The 20,498-nt window shown below is 47.0% G+C and overlaps 1 protein-coding gene across 1 annotated transcript in view; it reads right to left on the reverse strand.

Annotated features, from left to right (window-relative positions):
- Positions 1-5,374: 5,374 nt before the first annotated feature.
- The window catches only part of MORN5 (MORN repeat containing 5), a 79,096-nt gene continuing 63,972 nt past the window's right edge, over positions 5,375-20,498 (reverse strand). The window contains exon 5 of the mRNA XM_069241537.1: positions 5,375-5,590. Within this exon, the coding sequence (XP_069097638.1) occupies positions 5,505-5,590 (86 nt within the window). The 3' untranslated portion in view covers positions 5,375-5,504. The remainder of the gene's footprint in view (positions 5,591-20,498) is intronic.

Raw genomic sequence — 20,498 nt, forward strand, 5'->3', positions numbered from 1 at the left:
TGCACCAGCAGCTGTCACGGAGCCCCCACCACCAAGCATGGTTGTGCATCCATCCGAGGGTGCAGGGGATGTGGATGACCTCCCATCACCAGCAGCACCACCACAGTGCCTCCATCCGAGGGTACAAGGTATGTGCAGGAGCCTCCCACTACCACCACCACCACAGTGTAGCCATCACCGCCGGCAGACGCAATGTGATCCTGCCTCCATGGGCTGCTGTGCGGGCTGTCCCCTCCAGTACCAGTGTGGGAAACACCCACTCGAGAGACTGTGGCCTTGCACTCCCCAGGACCAAGCACAGGGCTTAATGTCCCCTCCAGGACCAGTGTGGAAGACACCCACTTAAGAGACTGTGGCCCATCACTCCCCAGAACAAAGCACAGGGCATGTTGCCCCCTCCAGAACCAGTGTGGGAGACACCCACTTGAGAGACTGTGGCTTTGCACTCCCCAAGACAAAGCACAGGGCATGTTGCCCCCTCCAGAAACAGTGGTCTTGTTTCCACATCCAGCTGAGGTGCCCCCCCCCGAGGTGCCTGCCTATTTGCCAACTGATGCCCCTGCAGTGTTCTCTCCGTATTGATGCAGGTGACAAGTGAGACCTTGGACTTTGCCCTGTGGCCATGTGGGCTACGCGACTTGAGGACTGGGCAGTGTCCCTTTTTCTGTACATTTTAAATATCTGTAACACTGGCTAAGTTATTTTTATACTGTGTTGATATTATTACACTCACGTCAGTGAATTCTTTTTGTCCTTGCATTAGTCATTTGATTTTGGGGGAGTAACTTGCTTTCTTGTGCATCTGGTTCATTGTGGTCTGTGTGTCACTGTTGTTTTCCTCCCCCCCCCCCTTGTGTGGTAGGCGGCTTTACTCACAGTTTTCGTCTTCGCCGGCGTTGGTGTTCGTGGTGGAGCAGAACGTAGAATATAATCGGAAATACATGCAGTTCGGGTTCCATGGCGGCGTGGTTCTTCCCTGTGTCTCCAATGGTGAGTCCTTTCACTTCTCAGCTCTGTTTCCACCAGGCTTTTGATGTCGTTGGTACGGCCCTGGAAAAGGTGGTGGTTTGCCATGTCATAATTTGGTGGGCGGAACATTGACTTCCGCCTGGCTGTAGGCGGCTACCACTGTGGTGGCTGTTGTTTCCGCCCTGGCGGTCGGTGTGGTACATTGGCTGTCTTTCGGAGATCTTTGCGGCATGGTCATAATTTGGCGGTAATTACTTTATCGCCGACCGCCATGGTCATAATGAGGGCCCGAGCCTGGGTGCCGGGTTCAAGATGGTGAATGCCTGTTCTGTCCCTAAGGCTTCTGATCAAGAGGTTAGCCAACTGGCTCATGAAGTCACTCTGCTCCTCCTGCAGGTCCAGTCTTTCACTCAGGCACATGGGCAACAGAGTAACAATCTTTTTTGCAGAGCAGCACAACAGTCCTTCTGAGTCTTCTACAGCTCCAGGTGTGTACTGAAGAGTTGGGTCTGAGGGTCCAATACCTGATGCTAGCTTTGAAGTAGGAGACGGTTCTGGAGGTTTCCACCCTCAGAGGTGCCTTGAATTTCCTGCCTTTCTACCCTGGCCCCAGCTTGATTGGGGTCACAAAGACCAGTGTCAACCCCCTTTGTGAGAGTGCTCAGGCAAGGCCTTTGTGATATGCAAGTGTGGCAGGTGACAGCTCCTCCCCTCAATTAAGTTAGAATGGCTCATCCTGCCAACACCTATCTTCCATTTATGTAACTGTCTGGGAGCAAGACCAACTGACAACTAAACAAAGCCATGTGACCCAGGGTACAGGCTATGGGTGCCAAATGGTTAAGACAAGAAAATGCCAACTTTCTAAAAGTCAATTTCACAAAATAAAATGAAGGACGGAGTGTAGACACTTTTCAAAAACTCACCCCGAGTCACAGATCTCAGTTTAATCCATTGTTATTTTGCTTGCCATGTCACCCCAGTTCGTACCCAGCTATATGCAAATCAGTCTTGACCCTGCTTCCTATGGGAGCAGTCCAGCTCGAACAGCCAAGCCAGGTCCTCTCTAGACAGGGATTCAAGCATCCTGGGACCGGTTTCAGGGTATCACCCTTCGTCAGCCAGACTATCTTAAATCCAGAGGAGCAGCAAGCAAGGGACCCACGTCTGGGCATACCCAGCCACTTAGGGCGCACAAGGCAATATCACAAAATAAAATAATGGATGAAGTGTTGAAACTTTTACCTGCTAATCAATTTTCTTTCTCCACCCTTTGGTTCTTGTCCTATTACCAAGACACTTAAGACCTCCTGTGTGCTGCTGTTATCAGAGTCGACTGTCTGATTTCAGCTACTGATACTTCACATTAGACTCTGTCTAGGTTCCAAGCCTTGCTCTCTGATGCATTATAGTGAGCATAAATATTCTTGTCATAGTAGATTAAGCGCCTGCCACAGAGGCATTTGTGCACTTCAGATGAGCATGGACTATGATGGGGTGACTCTCACTGCTTGATTAGAAATCTGATCACTTGGTTTAGGAACTGGCCAGTCATTGGCCTTACTCTGCCTCTTTACAATTCTGTTTGCGTGATCATTCCCCGTTTCTGAACCTGGGTTCTCTCCACCAGTTCATATTCTTCATGATGGTTAAACTGCTGAATGCAGCCTTTATTTGGGAAGCCTCGGTGCTGCCAGCTCATGTGTTCTCCCCAGGTCCTGCACGTTGGTCATGGCCAGCAAAATGAAAGGTTTAGTCGGTATTTGGCTGATTGACATCTTTGGATGATCAGCGCTGGTGCCTCAGTATTTGAGGTCTGTTTGAGTGCATGAGCTGACCAGTTCAAGGAGAACACCAAAGCAGGCGTGTGTTTGGCTTTTCTAAACCTTTACTTGATTGCAAAATTAATTACCCACAGTACTGCTGCTGCTACAGCCAAACCCACTATCCAGCGATATTAGGCAAAGCCTGAAGTATTTTGTAAATGTTCTTCACCCCAGCAAAGTGAAACCGAAGGCCATTCATCAGCCCAACTTCAGGCATAGAAAAGTAGTCACAGCATGGGCTTTGAAGGGTGTGGGACAACAGGTTAATGGAAGACTCAAGCATGTACCAAAACAGGGTAAGGATGGGCATGCTGCAACAGGCAAAATAATTGCAGCTCACAAAAATAATCAGTTGCCGGCTCAATCCCGATTGTTGGATTCACCGTGAGAGGACACATTTATTTTGTAGTAGAACATCAAATAATAATGGATACTGTGGTCTGCATGCACTGCATGTCTATGTGTGGGAGCCCATTCAGTATATGAACTTGGGTGCAACAGTAACTCTCTAGTTGGGGGTAATAAGATTTATGTGTGTGTGTATGCACAGGACATAGGCTGACTTGTGGCTTACTGACTGATGTAGGCACGCAGGCTATTGAGATGCACAGGTCTAACTTGTGACTGACACTGATCAAGTGCCAGTTTTCAGCCATATGAAGCACTCACAGGTTTCCCATGGGACACCCTTGTTGGCAGACGTCTGACTACAGAATGTGTGTTATTCCACTGAAACCATATTTACTTGTGTAACTCAAAGTCCAGCTAATAGGACATTAGAACTACTGGCAAAGTAAGACTTACTGTTACCTTCATACATTTTCACATGTACTAATTTGTATTGGGGATTTCTGCTAGCATTGTCAAAGCCCCGAGACCCCACGAGAGCTACCTTTGAGGGCGACAACATGTTGGCATTTATAAAGGATGACTGAGACATTATTCTCAGTATGTATCCTATGTTTGGTTTTTAATTCTGCCTTATGTACTATTGAATAAAAGGAATCTCTTTGTGTATACACAGAGACAGTTTTAATGGTGTCCTGGGTCCCTTGCTCATCGAGGAATATTTATTCTGAAGTCTCTCTCATTGAGGTTGAGGCCACCCTGACAGTACTATCTCGTCAGGATGGGATGAGTTAGCCTGTGATGAAGCATGCCACTTTAATGTGTGTGAAGATTTCACTTCCATTCTAAAAATGGCTAGTTCCTTTTCTTATCACTCTCTGTTTGAGCATCAGTTTTGTTTGTGGCTTGCGTAAGGGAGGATGGATGATAACTACATACAGCCTTTCTCAATAACTGTGGTACACACTGACCAAAGTCAAGCCTGCTTTTTAAATACACAGGTCTGACACATGGCTGAATATACCACAGAACTGTTGAATATTTACATGCCCCAACCTGTTAAGTCTCATGCTAGAGGAGTCCTCTATGAGTCCATTAAGTGGGACAAACTCTGTCCATTAAGGGCCACGCTCAGTTGGATCTGGGGTGTCTTCTGGAACCCAATACAGGGACAAACTTGTAAAAATGCCCCCGTCCACCAAGCCTCTCGGAGCAAACTCCAAGACTGGGTAACATGACTTCTACATATCTACACATCAGACAAAAGGCATATTTGGGAAGAATTAACTTTTCAGCACTTTCTGGTTGGAACGCAGCTAGTGCGTCTCCCAATGGGCATTTACTCCAATGTGCCTCTCTCTGTAAATTGATGGCGGATCCAAAGCAAAGGCTTTCCCTTATTTGTGTGGGGCTGAGAAATGTGTTTAATAAAAAAGGCAGCGCAAACAACTGCAGCCACTTCTGTAATGTGCAAAGTGGACAAAACAGATCCTGACGCTCACAACACTGTGAGGGCTCTTCAGTAATATGTTACCTGGTAATCAATGCAACAAGTGTTCATAGACATTCAAACATTTCCAGAACGAGAGCACTGATGGCCAGCATTATACACCGCCATGGTGTCCAGTTGATGGATGGGTCATAAAAGAAAGGAGTCAGACATGAGGAGCTAAACCTCTGGCCACTTCAAGGGCTCTGGTTATAAATTGAGGAGAGTGGAATTCTACTGAGCAATTTCGTTCCACTCAATCATGGGTGGGTCGTTTTTCCCCATCCACAGGCTGAAACCAGCAGTCCGGTAAAATCGCCTTGGGAAAGAGCCATATTGCAGGCGAAACCATTTCCTGGCCCTCACCCGACTCTCAGACAGGAGGGGAGTTTGGAATGCTTTGTCCCTCAGCCAGCTTTATCCCCCTTCCCTCCTCCCACTGTAGCCACCGCCCTCCCTCCACCTTACACTATCCCCATCACACACTTTTGCCACCTGGTCAAAGCAGGTTGTAAATGTGTCTGTTAAACACCAGGGAATACTGTAAGGAATACCGCGGAGTACATCTCAGTCCACGTGCCTATTTCCTCAGCTCACGGGGTTTAATTGCACATTTCTGGTAGGGTGTTACCCTGCCAGAAATTGTGGGTGCAGAGCTTGCACCCCACCAGTTCGGTGCAACTCGGAATTGAGGCCTAAGTAAGTAGGAAGTGCGTACAAAGGACACGGAGAACACGAGGCATCCAAGACTACCAACCAGGTAAATGGTTCCACAAGTTTATTTCAATACATATTGCATTATAATAAGGCAAAGACTTTCATATTTGTTACAACAGAGTAGAAGGCCACCATGTTCAGAGAGCGAGTGTGAGCTACAGCGGGTGCTTTGGTTTGTAGCCAGTGATTTCATCCCACTCTTTCCGACAAGTCCTTATTATCCATTCATGTTCATCATCATCTGGAGTGACAGGGATAAAAACAATTAGTTCTGCCAGAAGCTTAGACATTAAAACACGAAGAAAAACATCTATTTCACATTTCAAATGTGATTTTACTCAAAAATACCGTTTCACTCAGAAATTGAACCATAACCATGTTCGGCAAGAAGCACTACCTTATCTGGACATAAAGTTATGGGAAGACAACCGGGCCATTGCATCGATGTTTTTACACAATATGGCTAAAAAAATCATAATAGAATTTTAAATGCGTTCTAAGAAAACTTATCAAGAAGTTACCACAATTTCGGGATTATTAATAACTTGATTATTATGAAGCACTTTCTACCACATCATTGATAAACACTGCAAATTACAGGTATTAATGTTGATCATTTAACGGTATTCTATTTATTGATGAAGGAACGATAAAGGTTTTACTAGGCCCTGCCACTGTTCGAATTTGTGACCTGAAGGTCACAACATATTTTACTAGATGTAGTGTTGTGCCAGATGTAGGCATACACTTTTGCACTTTTTACTACTGGTGTCGTAGTCTTGGAGACTAACTACAAAAGCTGGGTCCGCCATTCACTAATGTGCTACCCGTAGGGTAAGTACGAGCTCTATAATAGGGTGCACTGACCAGGTCTGCGCCCGGCACACCCAGTTAAAGATGTGCCAGGCAGAGACCAGGTGAGTGTACCCTGCACATAATACAGGACACTGAGCATGAGGGACAATGAAGAGAGAGCTGTGGGTGTGGGTGGCAGGACACCAGATATTATATTTTGGTGTGAAATGAGGAGAATACAGATTGTGGTAGTGGTGGGTGGCAGGAAACCAAACATCTTATTTTAAATATTTGGAAGGAAAACAGAAGGACAAAGGGAGGGAGGTGTGAGAGGACAGCAGGATGCCAACTATGTATTTTTCAACTGGCTGGAGGTAGGGTTTAGGTGGCGAGAAGATGGTGGGCATGGGTGGCAGGACCTCGTGTATTAGTAATTTTGCATATACTTACAGGACAGGGTGGGTGGTGGCAATGCAGGTGGGGCCATGTTGTGTGGGTCCTATACGACTTCCAACCATGGGATGCTGACCTGCACAAGGGAACTGAGTTTGGGTGTGGACATTCCTATCAAAAAATTGCAAATAGGTAAGGGGATGTTTTTCATCTCTGTTTTCTAAGTGATGTAATAGAAAATTAGCGGTGAATGGCGAGGGAGCAAGTTATAGTTACCTTAGGGCACAAGTTATAGTTACTTGAAATAATTCTAACTATAACAGGTGAATTTCTCTGGTTTTGTACATTTAAAATGTGAGCCTATCTATAACGTCTCTGTAACCTTTGGTTTCTTAAGTGAATTTCTATGTTAAAAAAAAAAAACATTTCCTAACTATAAGGTGCCTGTAACCTTTGTTTTTTTTCAGTGAATTTCGATGTTTTTTTTTAATGTAAAGTAAATAAGTTAATAAAACCATGCACCATGCAAGGCCTTTGGTCATGTGCGCAGGGGATGGCTACTGGGCTTACCTTGTGGGCCAGGACCAGCGGGCAACCCCCTATAACCACCCAACCCAGAGGCACGCATGGCGTGTACACAAGACCTGCGGGCAATCAACTTTAACTACCCAACCAAACACGACGCAGGTGGCCTTTGGCAGGGCACGATGGGGGTTGGCTGCAGGGACTGGTCTGCAGCCAGAACCTGTGGCCAAGGCCCTTTAACCTAACCACCCAACCCTGCGTCATGCATGGCCTTCGGCCATATGCGGCAGGGGGTTGGATGGAGGCCCTGCTGCCAACCCCCCTATAACCACCCCTTTATCAAGGTTTACAAATAACTTTTCAAGGTGAAAATGCAGAGAAAAAACTCTTGCATTGCTTCCACCATGCGAAAGAAATTTGGATGATTAGTAATTCATAGAAGTGGATCTTCAACTTGGGCACCTTCTTTGTTTATATCTGTAAATGCTTCCTGTTTGGGATTATTTTGTGTGGAATGTGCATTACATCAGAATTAATCCTCCCCTGTGTATTTATCCAAGAAGAGGACAGCATTTTGTGCAGAATTTCTACCCAACTGGATAAATGTATAGCGCACCTCCTGAACTACAGCTGCCTAATGGACACTGAGGACATATCTCCAGTGATCTTGTTTGTCTGTAACCTTGCCAATGTGATTATTTCTCAAGTGTCTCCATCACATAACTTTGCAAGGTGGAGCTGCAGAGAAAACACATTTGCTTTAATTTAAATGTATAAAAGAAGGGGTCGTGGGGGGAGCCTCAAGGCCACCGTGGTCCCAGGTGGCTCCCTGCCTCCTGTAGGAGCTGCTGCTGTAAATGTATCTCCCTATGTGCGGGAGCGATAGTTTAATCTCTTTCCCTGCCTGCATGTCAGTTGGAGCTCAGGGGGGTCCACGCAGCCCCTGCATAATATTATTAATTTAGCCCCAGGGAGGTTGGAGTCCCTGGGGCTTTTCAAAGCCCTAGCAGAGGCCCCGTGTGTCCCCTTCTTCAGAATTATGCAATGCCCCCGGGGCCTGGCCCACCATGGGGCAATATTACAAGCAAGCGCCAGAGACTGTGCTTGCTCTTTTTTTTTTAATTCACAATGAAATTTGTGAATTTCGCTGTGAATTTTAAAAACAAAATTATTTTTGCCAAGGCAGGGTTTCAGGGGTACTACTGCACCAAGACTAGGGAGTTAGGGCCCTGGAGGATGGAGGCTCTGGCGCCAAAATCACCAGGGGAGGGGGATCCTCTCCCCCTTAAATATGTTGCCAGGACCTGGGGGGCTGGGTCCCCAGGGCAAAAGTGGCCCAGGAACGGGGCCACATACCCTTCTCCCCAAAATATTGCAATGGGCCCTGAGGAAGGGGTCCCTGGGGCCAAAAGCGTCGCAGGCAGGGGGGCCGCGTGCCCCTTCCCGCTTAAGTACTTTGCCAGGCCCCCAGGGTGAAAAGAAACCCTGGGAGGGGGGCCCTCTGCCCCCACTCGCCTAAAAAAAGCACCGGGCCCCAGGGGATGGCATCCCCAGGGCCAAAATCAGCCCATGGAGGGGGGGGTGCATGTCCTCTCACCCATAAATATAATGGGTGGCCCTGGGGAAATGGGGTCCCCGGGGCCAAAAGTGTCCCAGAGAAAATAAAATGCACTAGACCTTGGTGGATGGGGTCGCTGGGGCTAAAAGTGGCCAGAGGACATGGTCTGTGGGTTGGCTGACTTTGGGGGGTTGGCCATATGGTATGGCCTCAGACCAGGCCTTTTGGTCAACCCCCTGCTGTGCATGGCCGAAGGGCGTATACAGCATGAGTTTGGCTGCATGCAGGGGTTTGGTGCACGACCTTTGGTTGTGTGCAGTGGAATTTACATTACAGTATGGTAATTAACTATTACTTTACATTAAAAAACCCTAAAAATTAACTGAAAAAAAGAAAGGTTACTGGGTCGTTATAATTAGGAAAATCCTTAGAAATTCACTAAAATAACCAAAGGATACAAGGATGCAAAAGTTAGGTTCAGATTACATACACACAAAACCATAGAAATTCAGCAATTACAGTTACATTTATCTCAGGGAGCTATAAATTGTACTCTAAGGTAACTATAACCCGGACATTTTGAAGGCTATAATCTACAGAAGACGATTTTGAATTAGAAGCAGCTAAAATGGTAACAAGATTCCCCAATCGAAATGTACCTGATGATGCATTAGAAAGAACACTAGTGAAGAAAAGTGAATCTTTACTATATGAGCATAATATGTATTCAATAAAAATAACTGCAGCACGTAAGGCTGAGATGAACACCTGTAAAATATTTCTAGAGTAAAATCAGGTTTAATCTCATGTAAATAAGATCCTGAAAAAACAGGCAAATTTTGGTGCATGACGAGCATTGAAAGAAGATTGGTGGTCCATCCAGATATCACATATTGGAAAACTACATCTTTTGGGTAATATTTTAACACAGAGCTTTTATGATCCGAATACGGAACAAATAATTGGCTAATGATGTGTGGTACTGGCTTTATGAAGTATGATGTATGCAAAGCTTGCATGCACTGTCTAGTAGGATCAACCTAAAAACACGTAACTCAGACGCCAGAGCCAAAGTTATGGTAGAAATCAGGGGAAAGTACCCAAACAGGAAAGTAAATAAGTTTCTTTTTTTTCCAAAGTTTTTTTTTAATAATCAAATTTTATTATTTGTTATTTAAAATAGTGTACACGCAGCATGTTCTAACGTTGGCAACATTAAGTCTACATATCAAATTCCACAGAACACTTCATGTCCACTTGCATTGACAGTAGCATTACAATAATACATCATGATAGTTCCACCATTTACCCCATAGCCTATCATGTTCTGTGGGCACCCTCGGGTGGCATGAATCGGCTTTTCTTGATGCGAGCACCAATTCACCCCACCCTCTGTCCTGCCACTGATGGAATTTTGGGTTGCTTCCGCAAACGGGCTGTATCCCTTTTAGCTATGAGGCATTCTAGTCCTATAAATATCCACTCAGCACGAGGGCCACCTAGTTCCTCCAGCAGTCCCCCTCCCAGAAGGGCCATGGCTGGGGACAGCTCCAGATCACATGGAAGAAGTCTCTCCCAGGAAGGCTGCACCTAGCACAGGTTGGATGCACTGTGTGGGATATTCTCAGTAGTCATGCTGGGGTTATGTAAATTGCATTGAAGCAATTGAATTGTATCACGCGCAGTCTTGCTGAGATGGTTAGTTCCCTGGGAGCCAGGGGTGCCTCCTGCCAGTTGTCGTCATCTAGTTCCCCACCCCACTTTGTCCATTTCTGTCTCAGATGGTCAAAGCCATCAGGGGCAATCGTAAGTAGTGACCTGAAAATTTGGGATACTGCTTTTTTCCCCCGTTTCCCCATTAGTAGTTTGGCTTCTAGAGAATTATATTTAGGGAGGTGAGTTTCCGAGGAAATATGAGCCTCGAGGGCATGTCGCATTCGCAGATAGCGGAAAAATTGTGTCTTGTTCAGTCCATATTGTTCTATTAGATCTTGAAATAACATAAGGCTACCCCCTCTATAAACGTCCCCCAAGTAAGTGATTCCTACCAAATGGAAAACAGAAAAGAATGCACAGTTCCACAGGAAATGTGGACCCTCGCTCCCAATTAGGGGAGAAGTCAGACGGTCCCTCAAAGCATTATGTACTTGGAACAAGAGCCCTCACTCACCATTCGGTGATATGCTTCATCATTGAGCTTTGCCCCTCGTCAGGCCGGCACTGCAATGCTTTGCTGATCTTTGCTGGAGATCTTTAGAATTGTTCACTGATGGTGAGTGCAAGAATGTGGGATTGGTGGAAAAAAACTGTTCAAATTTACTAGGGGGGGGGGGTCCAAAGGACCGACCTTTATTAAGAAGATGGAGCCCCTGTGAAGGTTAAAAACAAAGAAAGTGGGGGAGGCTGGTACAATGATCCAATTCGCCTCCAAGTATGTCTAGTTGTGTGTCATGTAACCCTACTCTAGGGATAGACTTAAAAGGTCAAATGTTGATACTTCCTACACTGGCCGTCAAAAACAAGTCAACATGTCTCTCGCTCTAGTAGTCACAAGGATCTATTCGCAATTCGTTAGGACCTATAAGTAAACAATCTAATCCTCATTATCAGGTAGACACATACCATATAGTTAATTGTTGATATGGTAATCTATGCAGGAACCTGGAAGCAGAGTAAAAAGAACTTCTTACTCATGTAGAATATCGACAACTGTAGTACAGTTCATCAAGTGTCAATTGGTATCAAGCATCACAGTTGAACCACCTCAACAAATTCAGTGCTCAAAGGAACGTGAGACATGCTGAAAACCACATGTCACTAACCAGATGTCTTACTTTAGATAGGACGACTATTACCCCCTCGAATCAGATGGATGGGTCCAATGGGGATAATGCAAGGCTTGCATTGTTCAACAAATCTATTAATCTGAACACATGGTGAAAGAGAAGAGAGAACAGAAGCATGGTTGCTATGCACCAAAATGGTGTAGGTCTCCTACACCAAATAGGAACAATCATAATTGATAGTCCTCTGTATGTAAAGGAGGCTGTATGAAAACTAAAGAGGCTTGAGTGTCTGTACCCCACTTGGGGTGGGGGGGAGGGGGCAAATAGGGGGGGGGAGGTTTCTTTAGACGCAGCCTTACATGAGGTAATGTCCAGTGCCCCCGAGATAAAAGGGTGGCCTAATTCTAGACACTAAAGTGGTAACAGGTCATCTCATGCATGTAGACCAGTGGGCTCTAAAGTTAATGCCGTACTATTGTAGTGTTCTGATCTGGCAATAAGTCACAGTATTGTCATACAGTGTGTTTTCATACGTAGGTGCTGCTACCACATCCCCCCAGGAATAGTGTCTTGAACTGGTGGGCTAGTGCAAAAGGGTCATGTGATGGAAGCGTGCAACTGAAATGACAGCTCGCACCAAGAGATCTAACTCGGCGTCAAGAAGGTAGGTTCTGATCATTATCACACATATGTCCCCATACGCAATATATTGTGTTAAACATTAGGGTTAATCACGGCAGCCAATAAACCGGTTCAGGTCAACTCCACAATGGTATCAAATGTAGGCACTACAACACCTTAGCCAATCATGCACCCCACCTGAAATAGTGTCATAAAATGAGCAAGCTCTATGTGCTGAAGACCTGCATCAGGTTAGACAGTCCCGCCAAGTGGTCGGGCAAAGTATCTGATTGGTGGGTTTTTGTTAATTGCTCAAAAGTGTTGATGTGTCATGAGTAATGGTCGAACTGCTCAATATCAAAAGTATTTACAAAAAAGTGATGAATTACTGAAAGGCTCTCATCCTTCAATGCCGATCATGGCCCCAACCCGAAATCAGGTCTAAAACTAGTAGACAGAGAGGGTATGCTGTGTGGTGAAGGTGTGCACTTTCTATGACAGCTCCCACCAATGAGTTGAACTCAGCAGCGAGTAAGCCGGTCGTCCTAAATTTCACCACACTACTCCCAAAGTGAGGAGCAGCTCGCAATAACCAAAAAATTACTTACTCGTCGCTGGAACACCGCCCTCCTGTACACCTACCCGGGCTCCCCGCTCCCCAGAATGAAGAGAGCACAAAGGGGAGGTGTATTTCACTGGGAGGGCGGGTGTTACAACAAGCAAAGAGGACTAGGGAACTCGGTCCAGGATAATGGCTGCCATCTTAGAGTGTGGGATAGTGCCCACAGACTCAAAGAAAGTGGCAGCCATCTTTGAATGTGGCAGGTGTGCCATATATACAGGGGGGGATTAGCGGTCGAACCCGTTAAGTGCTGTAAGCTGGTGTAGCCATTCCCTGCACCACGGGGGAGTCATTTGGGTTAAGTGCATTTCCCATTTTATTAAATGCAGAGCCGCCCTCTAGAAACTTATAGCGACCCGAGTACGTGAAGGCATCTGTTTTACCCCCATAGCGCATACCCAGAAGATCACTAAAACTCACTGAATGGATTTCAAGCCGGTAAGTGGGGACGTCTAATCCCCCTGCAAAGCAAATCATTTACAGGCACCAGCTGTGCGACTAAATAATAAATGTATAAGACTAATAAGACTGAGAACCCCAATTCCCCCTCAAAAGGAGACTTTCGAGCAGTATCAAAGGCAACCTTATGTCACCCCCCCCCCCCGTTCCATAAAAATATTTGTGAGTTTAGATGTGAGTGATTGGAACCACTCCGTTGGTATCTGATAGGAATAGTTCATCAAGGCATAAAGTTCACGGGGAAGCCACATCATTTTAAGGAGAGCAGTAAGCCCCATTGGGTTTAAGAGCAAACCCTTCCAACGTTGTAGATCTGGATCCAAGTTTGAGGACAAGCCGAAGGCAACTTGGGGAAAAGGGAGATATGAACCTCCAGGTACTTGAAAGCATTCCTCCGCACCATGAAATTGGGGGACCAAAGTCATCCCTCTACATCGTCCTTCACTTCCACCAGTGTTGATTTACTGGTATTAACTAGAAGCCCTGATATCTCCCCGAGCATCTCCAGTAGTTCCAAGCACCTGGGGCCCGACGCAGGTGGATCATCCAGAAACACCAGGAAATTATCTGCGTATATTGCCACCCTGTCTTCCAGTCCATTCCCCCATCTCCAGCCCCACATTAGAGGGTCACTACGCAGAACACATGTCAGGGGCTCTATAGCTAGGGCAAAGAGCAACGGGATAAGTGACATTCCTGGCACGCTCCCAGCCGAATGGGAAACAGAGGCGAGAGCACTCCGTTCACACAGACCTGGGCTGTGGGTTGTTGATATAGGGTGCAGATCATTTGATTAAATCTCTTTCCTAACCCCATACGCACTAGGTCCACTTCCATATATTCCAATTAAATCATGTCAAATGCTTTACAGAAATCAATGAGGAGCAGGGCCAGTTTACCACCTGTTGTGGGCCTCTGGAGAGGGCCACCTGGGTTCGACGGATACAGTGCCTCATGCTTCTACCTGGCATGAAGCCACATTGATCTGGGTGGATGAGGTGAGATAGTGTGCGGGTAAGACTTGTTGCCAGAATTTTGGCATATATCTTTATATCGGCATTAATAACAGAGATTGGCCGATACAATGCACATTGGTCACAGGGCAGTCCATCTTTCGGCAGGACCACAATCGTGGCACAATCTAGTTCAGGAGGAAATGCCCTCTTCAACAACGCCCCCTCATAAAGGTTTAGAAGATGAGGCGCAAACAATGAACATAACATTTTATCGTACTCTATGGGGTACGCGTCTGGTCCTGTGGTATCCTCCCCCTTAAGCTCAGATATAGCAGCCTCTACTCGTTCTTTTCTCAGTGGTTGATCTAAGTCTTGGGCAAGAGAGGGTGGAATACTTGGTACTAGGATGTCCCAGATTATGGGGTCCTCCTCTGTTAAACATGGTAGGGGCACCTAGCACTGAGATCTTGGTAGAAGGTCACAAAGGTTTGAGCTATAGCAGACAACTCCACTCGGCTGTTCCCTTCCCAATCACATATGGTTGGCACAACTTTGGCAGCTGCCTCACGTGTCGCTAGCCAATAGAGCAATTTGCCGGATTTGTCGCCGCCCCATAGATTCTACTGGTAGAAGCCTGCCAGCACTGTTTTGCCTCTTCAAGAGATATTTGGCGCAGTTTAGTCCGCACCCGCACCAGCTGACGTTGTATCACCTGTGTTTCTAATTGTCGGACCTGTCTCTCTAACTCAAGTATCCTATTTTCAAGGTCTATGCATTCTGCCTCTGCTGCCGCTCTCATCTACGGATGTAGCATTTGAGTATTCCCCGCATTGTAGGTTTGCATGGCACACAATGCATCGCCCTAGAATTTACTGAGCCCTCGTTACAGCAGAAGAAAGCCTTAATTTCCCCCTCTACAAAACTGGCACATTCAGGGGACTTCAAATACCACGCATTGAATCTTCAATTCTGCTGCTGTGCCTGCTGCACCATACCCCAATCCACTACAAGTGGCGCATGGTCCGATATACCCCTAGGAAGGATCTGAACGGATCTCAGATTCATCACATCCGTTGCCGGTACCCATATGAGGTCTATTCGGGCTTCAGTATGATGAGCAGCATACCAGTGGGTGTAGACACATTCCTCTGGGTGCCAGGCCCACATCACAGACACCCATGGAGTCTGCCCAGGTTTTTAAGCATGCAGACCAGATGCGTCGGCTGGGGCTGGGCCCTGCAGAGACATCCCAAATTGGGTCCAGAACTGCATTGAAGTCTCCTCCCACCAGAGTGAATCTGGCAGAGAGCGACGCCATGAGTGATCCAAGTGCCTCACTCGTGGGCTAAAAAAAAATTGTGGGAGAGTATAGCAAGACACCAGATTGTATTGCTTGGCCTCTATTTGGCCTTCTACACCAATATACCTTCCCAAGGGGTCCTCATGAACCTTTGTTTCTGTCAGCGAAAGAGATTTGTGCAGAAGTAGGGCTACTCCCCTAGAGTCCCGCGCAAAGCCTGAATGATAAACCCTGTTGTATCCAATGTGCCCTAGGAAGGAGCACTGGGTCCCCATTAGATGTGTCTCCTGTAGTAGGACCACCCCTGGGGAGTGCCTCTTTATGTATCAGAGGACTGCAGTCCATTTCATGCGGTCTAGCAGACCATTAACATTCCACAAGATTATGGAAATCAAATACAGGGTTTAGCGTGTGCAGCACATGGGGCTTCCCAATGGAGAGAAGTCGATCTCTGGGGACATTTGACTATGAGGGCTTGGCCCTTTGGAATAGCACAGTGTATGCCTTGGTACACCTGAACATGTGGAAAGTGGGCATCAGTGGTACACGCATTCGTTGTGTGAACTGGAAGAGAACAATCTGTAGAAACAAGCTTAATTGAAAAAAACAGTACCCCTACCCTCCAACTCCCCCCTCCCCACACTTCCTCCCTAAATGCATCTGTTGCCCTTATAGTGATCATTATATAACTGTGTTAACTCGTGGAGGTGTTCTACAACCTGAACTTGGATAACTCCCACCTATGTACGGATGGTTCACCTGACCGGTGCAGTTGATTCAAAAAAAGAAAGATAGGGGGGTGACTAACCAGTACCTCCAGTCCCACCCTAGAGTTCCAGTACTTAATCTCTCCGGACTGTCCCGGGATTGGAATGACCCACAGCAACAAACAATCATAGGAAGGCACATATCAGTCTATACAACAGCTGCAGAGCTAGTTTCCCGTTCGTTCAGGGCCACAATCAGAGGGAACCCTGTCTGGGTGAAATATGGCTGGTGTATCAGACAGGGAGGATTCCTTGGTCTCTGCACTCAACTGCTCAACCCCCGGAGCCGGGCTCGCTGAAGCCCCCCTTCCGCCTCCAAGCAAGGAGTGCCTTCTCCGGGACCCCCAGCGGCGCTCACGGTGCTCTCTGGCAGGCCACGGCGGCCGAGACCCAGGTCCGTCCATGGGGTCCACTGTCGGTCCACTCTGAGGATGCAACTGTCGCTGTTCCGTCGCCCACTCCCATGCCTGCTGCAGCATTTAAAAAAAGAACATGGAGGCACAATGGATGATCTTTAGCTTTGCGGGGAAAAGTAGCATTTAACGCACATTCAGTCATGCAGATTCTATTTAACTTCTTCATAAGAGCGACAACATTGTTGGACAGCTGGAGTATAGTCTGGGAAGATCAGGATTTTTGCGTTTAAGTTCCGTACCGGTGCCTGGGAGAGGGCCTCACGTAGAATAGTGTCCCGGTCTCTGTAGGCCGGGGAGGAGCCCCAGGCAGGGGCCTTTTCGTCAATACTCGTCAATACTCGTCAATACTCGAAGCGCCTGCTCCTCCATGAAGCAACAAGACACCTTGTCTTCAGGTACCCAAGTGCGGATCCAGTCGCCATTAGTTCCCCCATGCTGCCCCCGCTATTTCCTCCGGCAAGTCCACCAGACGGAGATTGTTTCTGCGAGAACGGTTCTCGGCGTCCTCAGACCTCTTTTCCAGGCCAGACACCTTTGCAGTAAGCTGGGAGACTCGTGTCTGGAGGGCATTCACTTCATCTTCAGTTGTAGATATTCTAGTCCCGCCCTCCGTCACTCTCTCGGCCACTCACCTAAGGTCCTGACGCACCAGGGAAAGATCAATACGGACGGCATCTACCTTGGACTCAACTGCCTCCTTTGAGTCCTGGATTGCCTCCAGAAGCATCACCTTATCTGGTGGAGGGAACAACCCTGTCACCTCCTGCATCAGTCCGTCCGCTGAGCCTCCGCCCGTCGCCTTGGGCGCAGTGTACTGGTCCATTTTCGTTTGCGCCGCCTTAGTATGAGGGGGCCTGTCATGGCCCAGGTCCCCGGGGGTGTCAACCGGGTGGATGTATCCTAGGGGAAGGCCCCCATGGTCCCACCACACTGTCAGAGGTACTCAGGCAAGCCCCCTAAGGGCTCGATGACCCCGGGTCCACCGACGGTCGGTCCACTGGCCACCAATCACCAGGGCAGAAGTGTGAAACTCCGGAGCAGGGGTCTTACTGCACTGCATCTTCTTCACAGCCCCTCACTGGGCACACCGTCCTCCGCCCGCTTGAATTCAGAGACTGGTGAGGGCAGAAAGGCAGGAGTCCGGCCGTACCAGCGCGAGCCCACCAGCTAGGTGCCCTCCGTGGCCCCTCAGTTCAAGCAGGAGGCCCCTACTGCACAGAGCCCGCCAACAACACCAGCCCCGGTCTGCCGTTGGCGGCGTATATATTCCAGTCACCTTCAGCAGGGGTGGAGGGTAGGATCAGAAAGCCATGGAACACCCATGCCTCAGAGAGCCTCCCGGGGCCGTCCTCTGTCAACATGGGCCAGCACCAACCTGTAGACAAGGGCTGGGGGCTTCACGCCACTGCGATACTTAGGCTCCAACTCACCTCCCAGTTGCAGGCCGCTGCTCCAGCAGCCTTGATTCAACGATCCAGCTCAGCGGGCGCCCTTGTTCACATATGGCCGTGTGTTCCGCAGCCTGGCCTTTCCTAAAAGCCTGGGGCCACTCCCACCAACAGGTCGGCCCCATCGCTGCTGCCATCTTCACTAATAAGGGCGTGCTCATCCGCCATAGAGCCATGCATTCCGATGGGCTCCAGCCACTCTCGCCGGGGCAGGCCACGGCCCTCTTAGGACGGCAGAGCGCACGCCTCACCCGCAGCTCCCCTGCGGGCTATCCTTCTCCCCCCGGCAGTCGTGGCAGATTCCCCCGCCTCTGGGTTTATCACCCATCCGTTTGGCGCGGCAGGGTACATTCTACTGTCAGACAGGATAACTTGTTGGATCAGAGGAGCGGGAGCTCCTTCAAATTGTGGCCGCCATGATGGCTCCCTTGGCCACGCTCGATAAATAAGTTTCTTATATGTGTCAATGACATCTGGTCAACGTAAGTCTCATGATAAACAATTGATTTATGATACAGGTTTATTTAATTAATTGTTTGGAACTTTTATATATCACGCACAAGGCATCTGAGTGCTTAAGGTGAAAGGCAAAGGCAGAGCTTAGAAAAAGTATGGGTAAAACAAAGGGAGGAAAGCAGTACAAAACATCAATAAAACTAATTGTCAAAGGCAATTCGTAATACTAAAATAATAAAACTAGCTAAACAATAGCTAGAATAAAAAAAAAAAAACTTCCACTCGGGCAGTGAACAGTTGTTATCTAACACATACAGCTTTGTAAGGCTGCCTATGGACCTCTGATCAGAGCTAGTATGAAAAAAACATCTCCAAGAGAAAAATAATTGCAAGGCAGTGGATACTCAAGTAGATCAGATATAAATGTCAATGGAGTGGCAAACTTTGCAGGAATTTGATCAGTGTTTTGGATGACGAGACCATCATGTCCAAAGAAGAGGACCCAGTAACATATATGCAGAACAGTTTATTTGTTTCTATAGCCTGAACCGAGGGTGGTTTTATGGATGCATTAAATTCTTTGATTTGAATTTTATCCTGTAATCATTTTTTGATGAAGGGTAAAGTAGGCCTCGAAATAGCTCAAACATCGGGGTCTGGCATATATGGATAATTCAAGATATCTAAATAGCATTCTCACAGTTGCCACAACCCCTGCTTGTAAACGGAAGAAGTTGGTGTCTTGATAGACTTAACCAAAAATAAAACGAGTTTAATTGTAGCCATTTGGGCCACATATTCCATGCCTTGCATTAATGTGAATGGCAAATAGTAGGGTAATTTTGGACATATTACTGATGACCCTTGAAAAGGCATTCTGCATGTTCACTAGTGATTTTATGTTAGTCCCATAAATTGCCCCTTACTTGAACTTTGCGCGGAATGTTTTAGGCAGTGATGAGCAGTATAGCTGAGCTCTCCTGTCCATTGTAAAGCAGACAAAAAAAATCAAATGCATTCCCTTGTGAAATGAAACTAAATATTTCATTTGGGAGATCACCTTATCAAATATAAACATTCTACATTTTGGAATATTAGGCTCTACTTTTGAGTTTGCAATTATGTCCCAAAAGCTGACTGTTGCCTATTTAAACCATTTTTCGTTTTTACAAGTAGGGCCTCGTTATTGGTATAAAGGACAGTTCAAATTACAAATTTTCAAATTATGATCCATTTATAAAAGAATTCAATAGTGTCTGTGCCAAGAGACACCTAATCCCTTAACTGTCTCTTGGCACAGACCATTGACAACTTTGTTTTTATTTTTTACTTCGAAGCCAAAGCTACCTGTGGCAGTATTTCTATAATACTGGGAAAATGTCATCCAGTAGCTCTCTGCTGACTCCTGATGGAAGCCATGATTTCTTCAGTAGCATCCGGCCGAATCTGTTAAAAGCCACTGGGCGGTCCATGAAGGCTAGAAAAATAAATTGTAGTAAATCCTAGTATATTTTAATGGGATAACGAGAGTTAGCTTAGCCTTTGGCTTGTAAACTCGTGCCCCCGTCCCCTAGTGACTTTTAACCTACTTAGCTTGCTCTGTCTTAGACCATTTACTTAATTAAACCTTCTAAGATGGCTGCCTTGTTTATAGTTAGGCCTTTTTATTTAGAGTTATGTTATCAGTGTCACCGTGCTAAGGCGTCAACTCATGCAACAAAGACAAACAAGCTGTAGGTGCTCACATTAGAAATTCCCGTCCCAAGCATGCAGCGTTGTCTATTGTTTTGGAACAACCTACATCAGGGGTCCAAGTAGATCGGTATAAATACATCACACTTTAGACAGATAATCAGAGGGATTCCGACCAGATACCATCGCTGCTATCGATGCTGCACGTCGCCTTGACGCTGACCCGGACTTTGTGTTCTCCCGAAGTCTGAGCTCGAGACCTCATTCAAGGTAACCAGGGTTTGGGGCGCCTTCCAGGGACATGGCATTGGCAGATTAGGTTTAACATACCCAGCTCTCCTTTAGGTAGAAGGTT

This window comes from Pleurodeles waltl, chromosome 6 (assembly GCF_031143425.1).
Source record: "Pleurodeles waltl isolate 20211129_DDA chromosome 6, aPleWal1.hap1.20221129, whole genome shotgun sequence".
Taxonomy (NCBI): Eukaryota; Metazoa; Chordata; class Amphibia; order Caudata; family Salamandridae; genus Pleurodeles; species Pleurodeles waltl.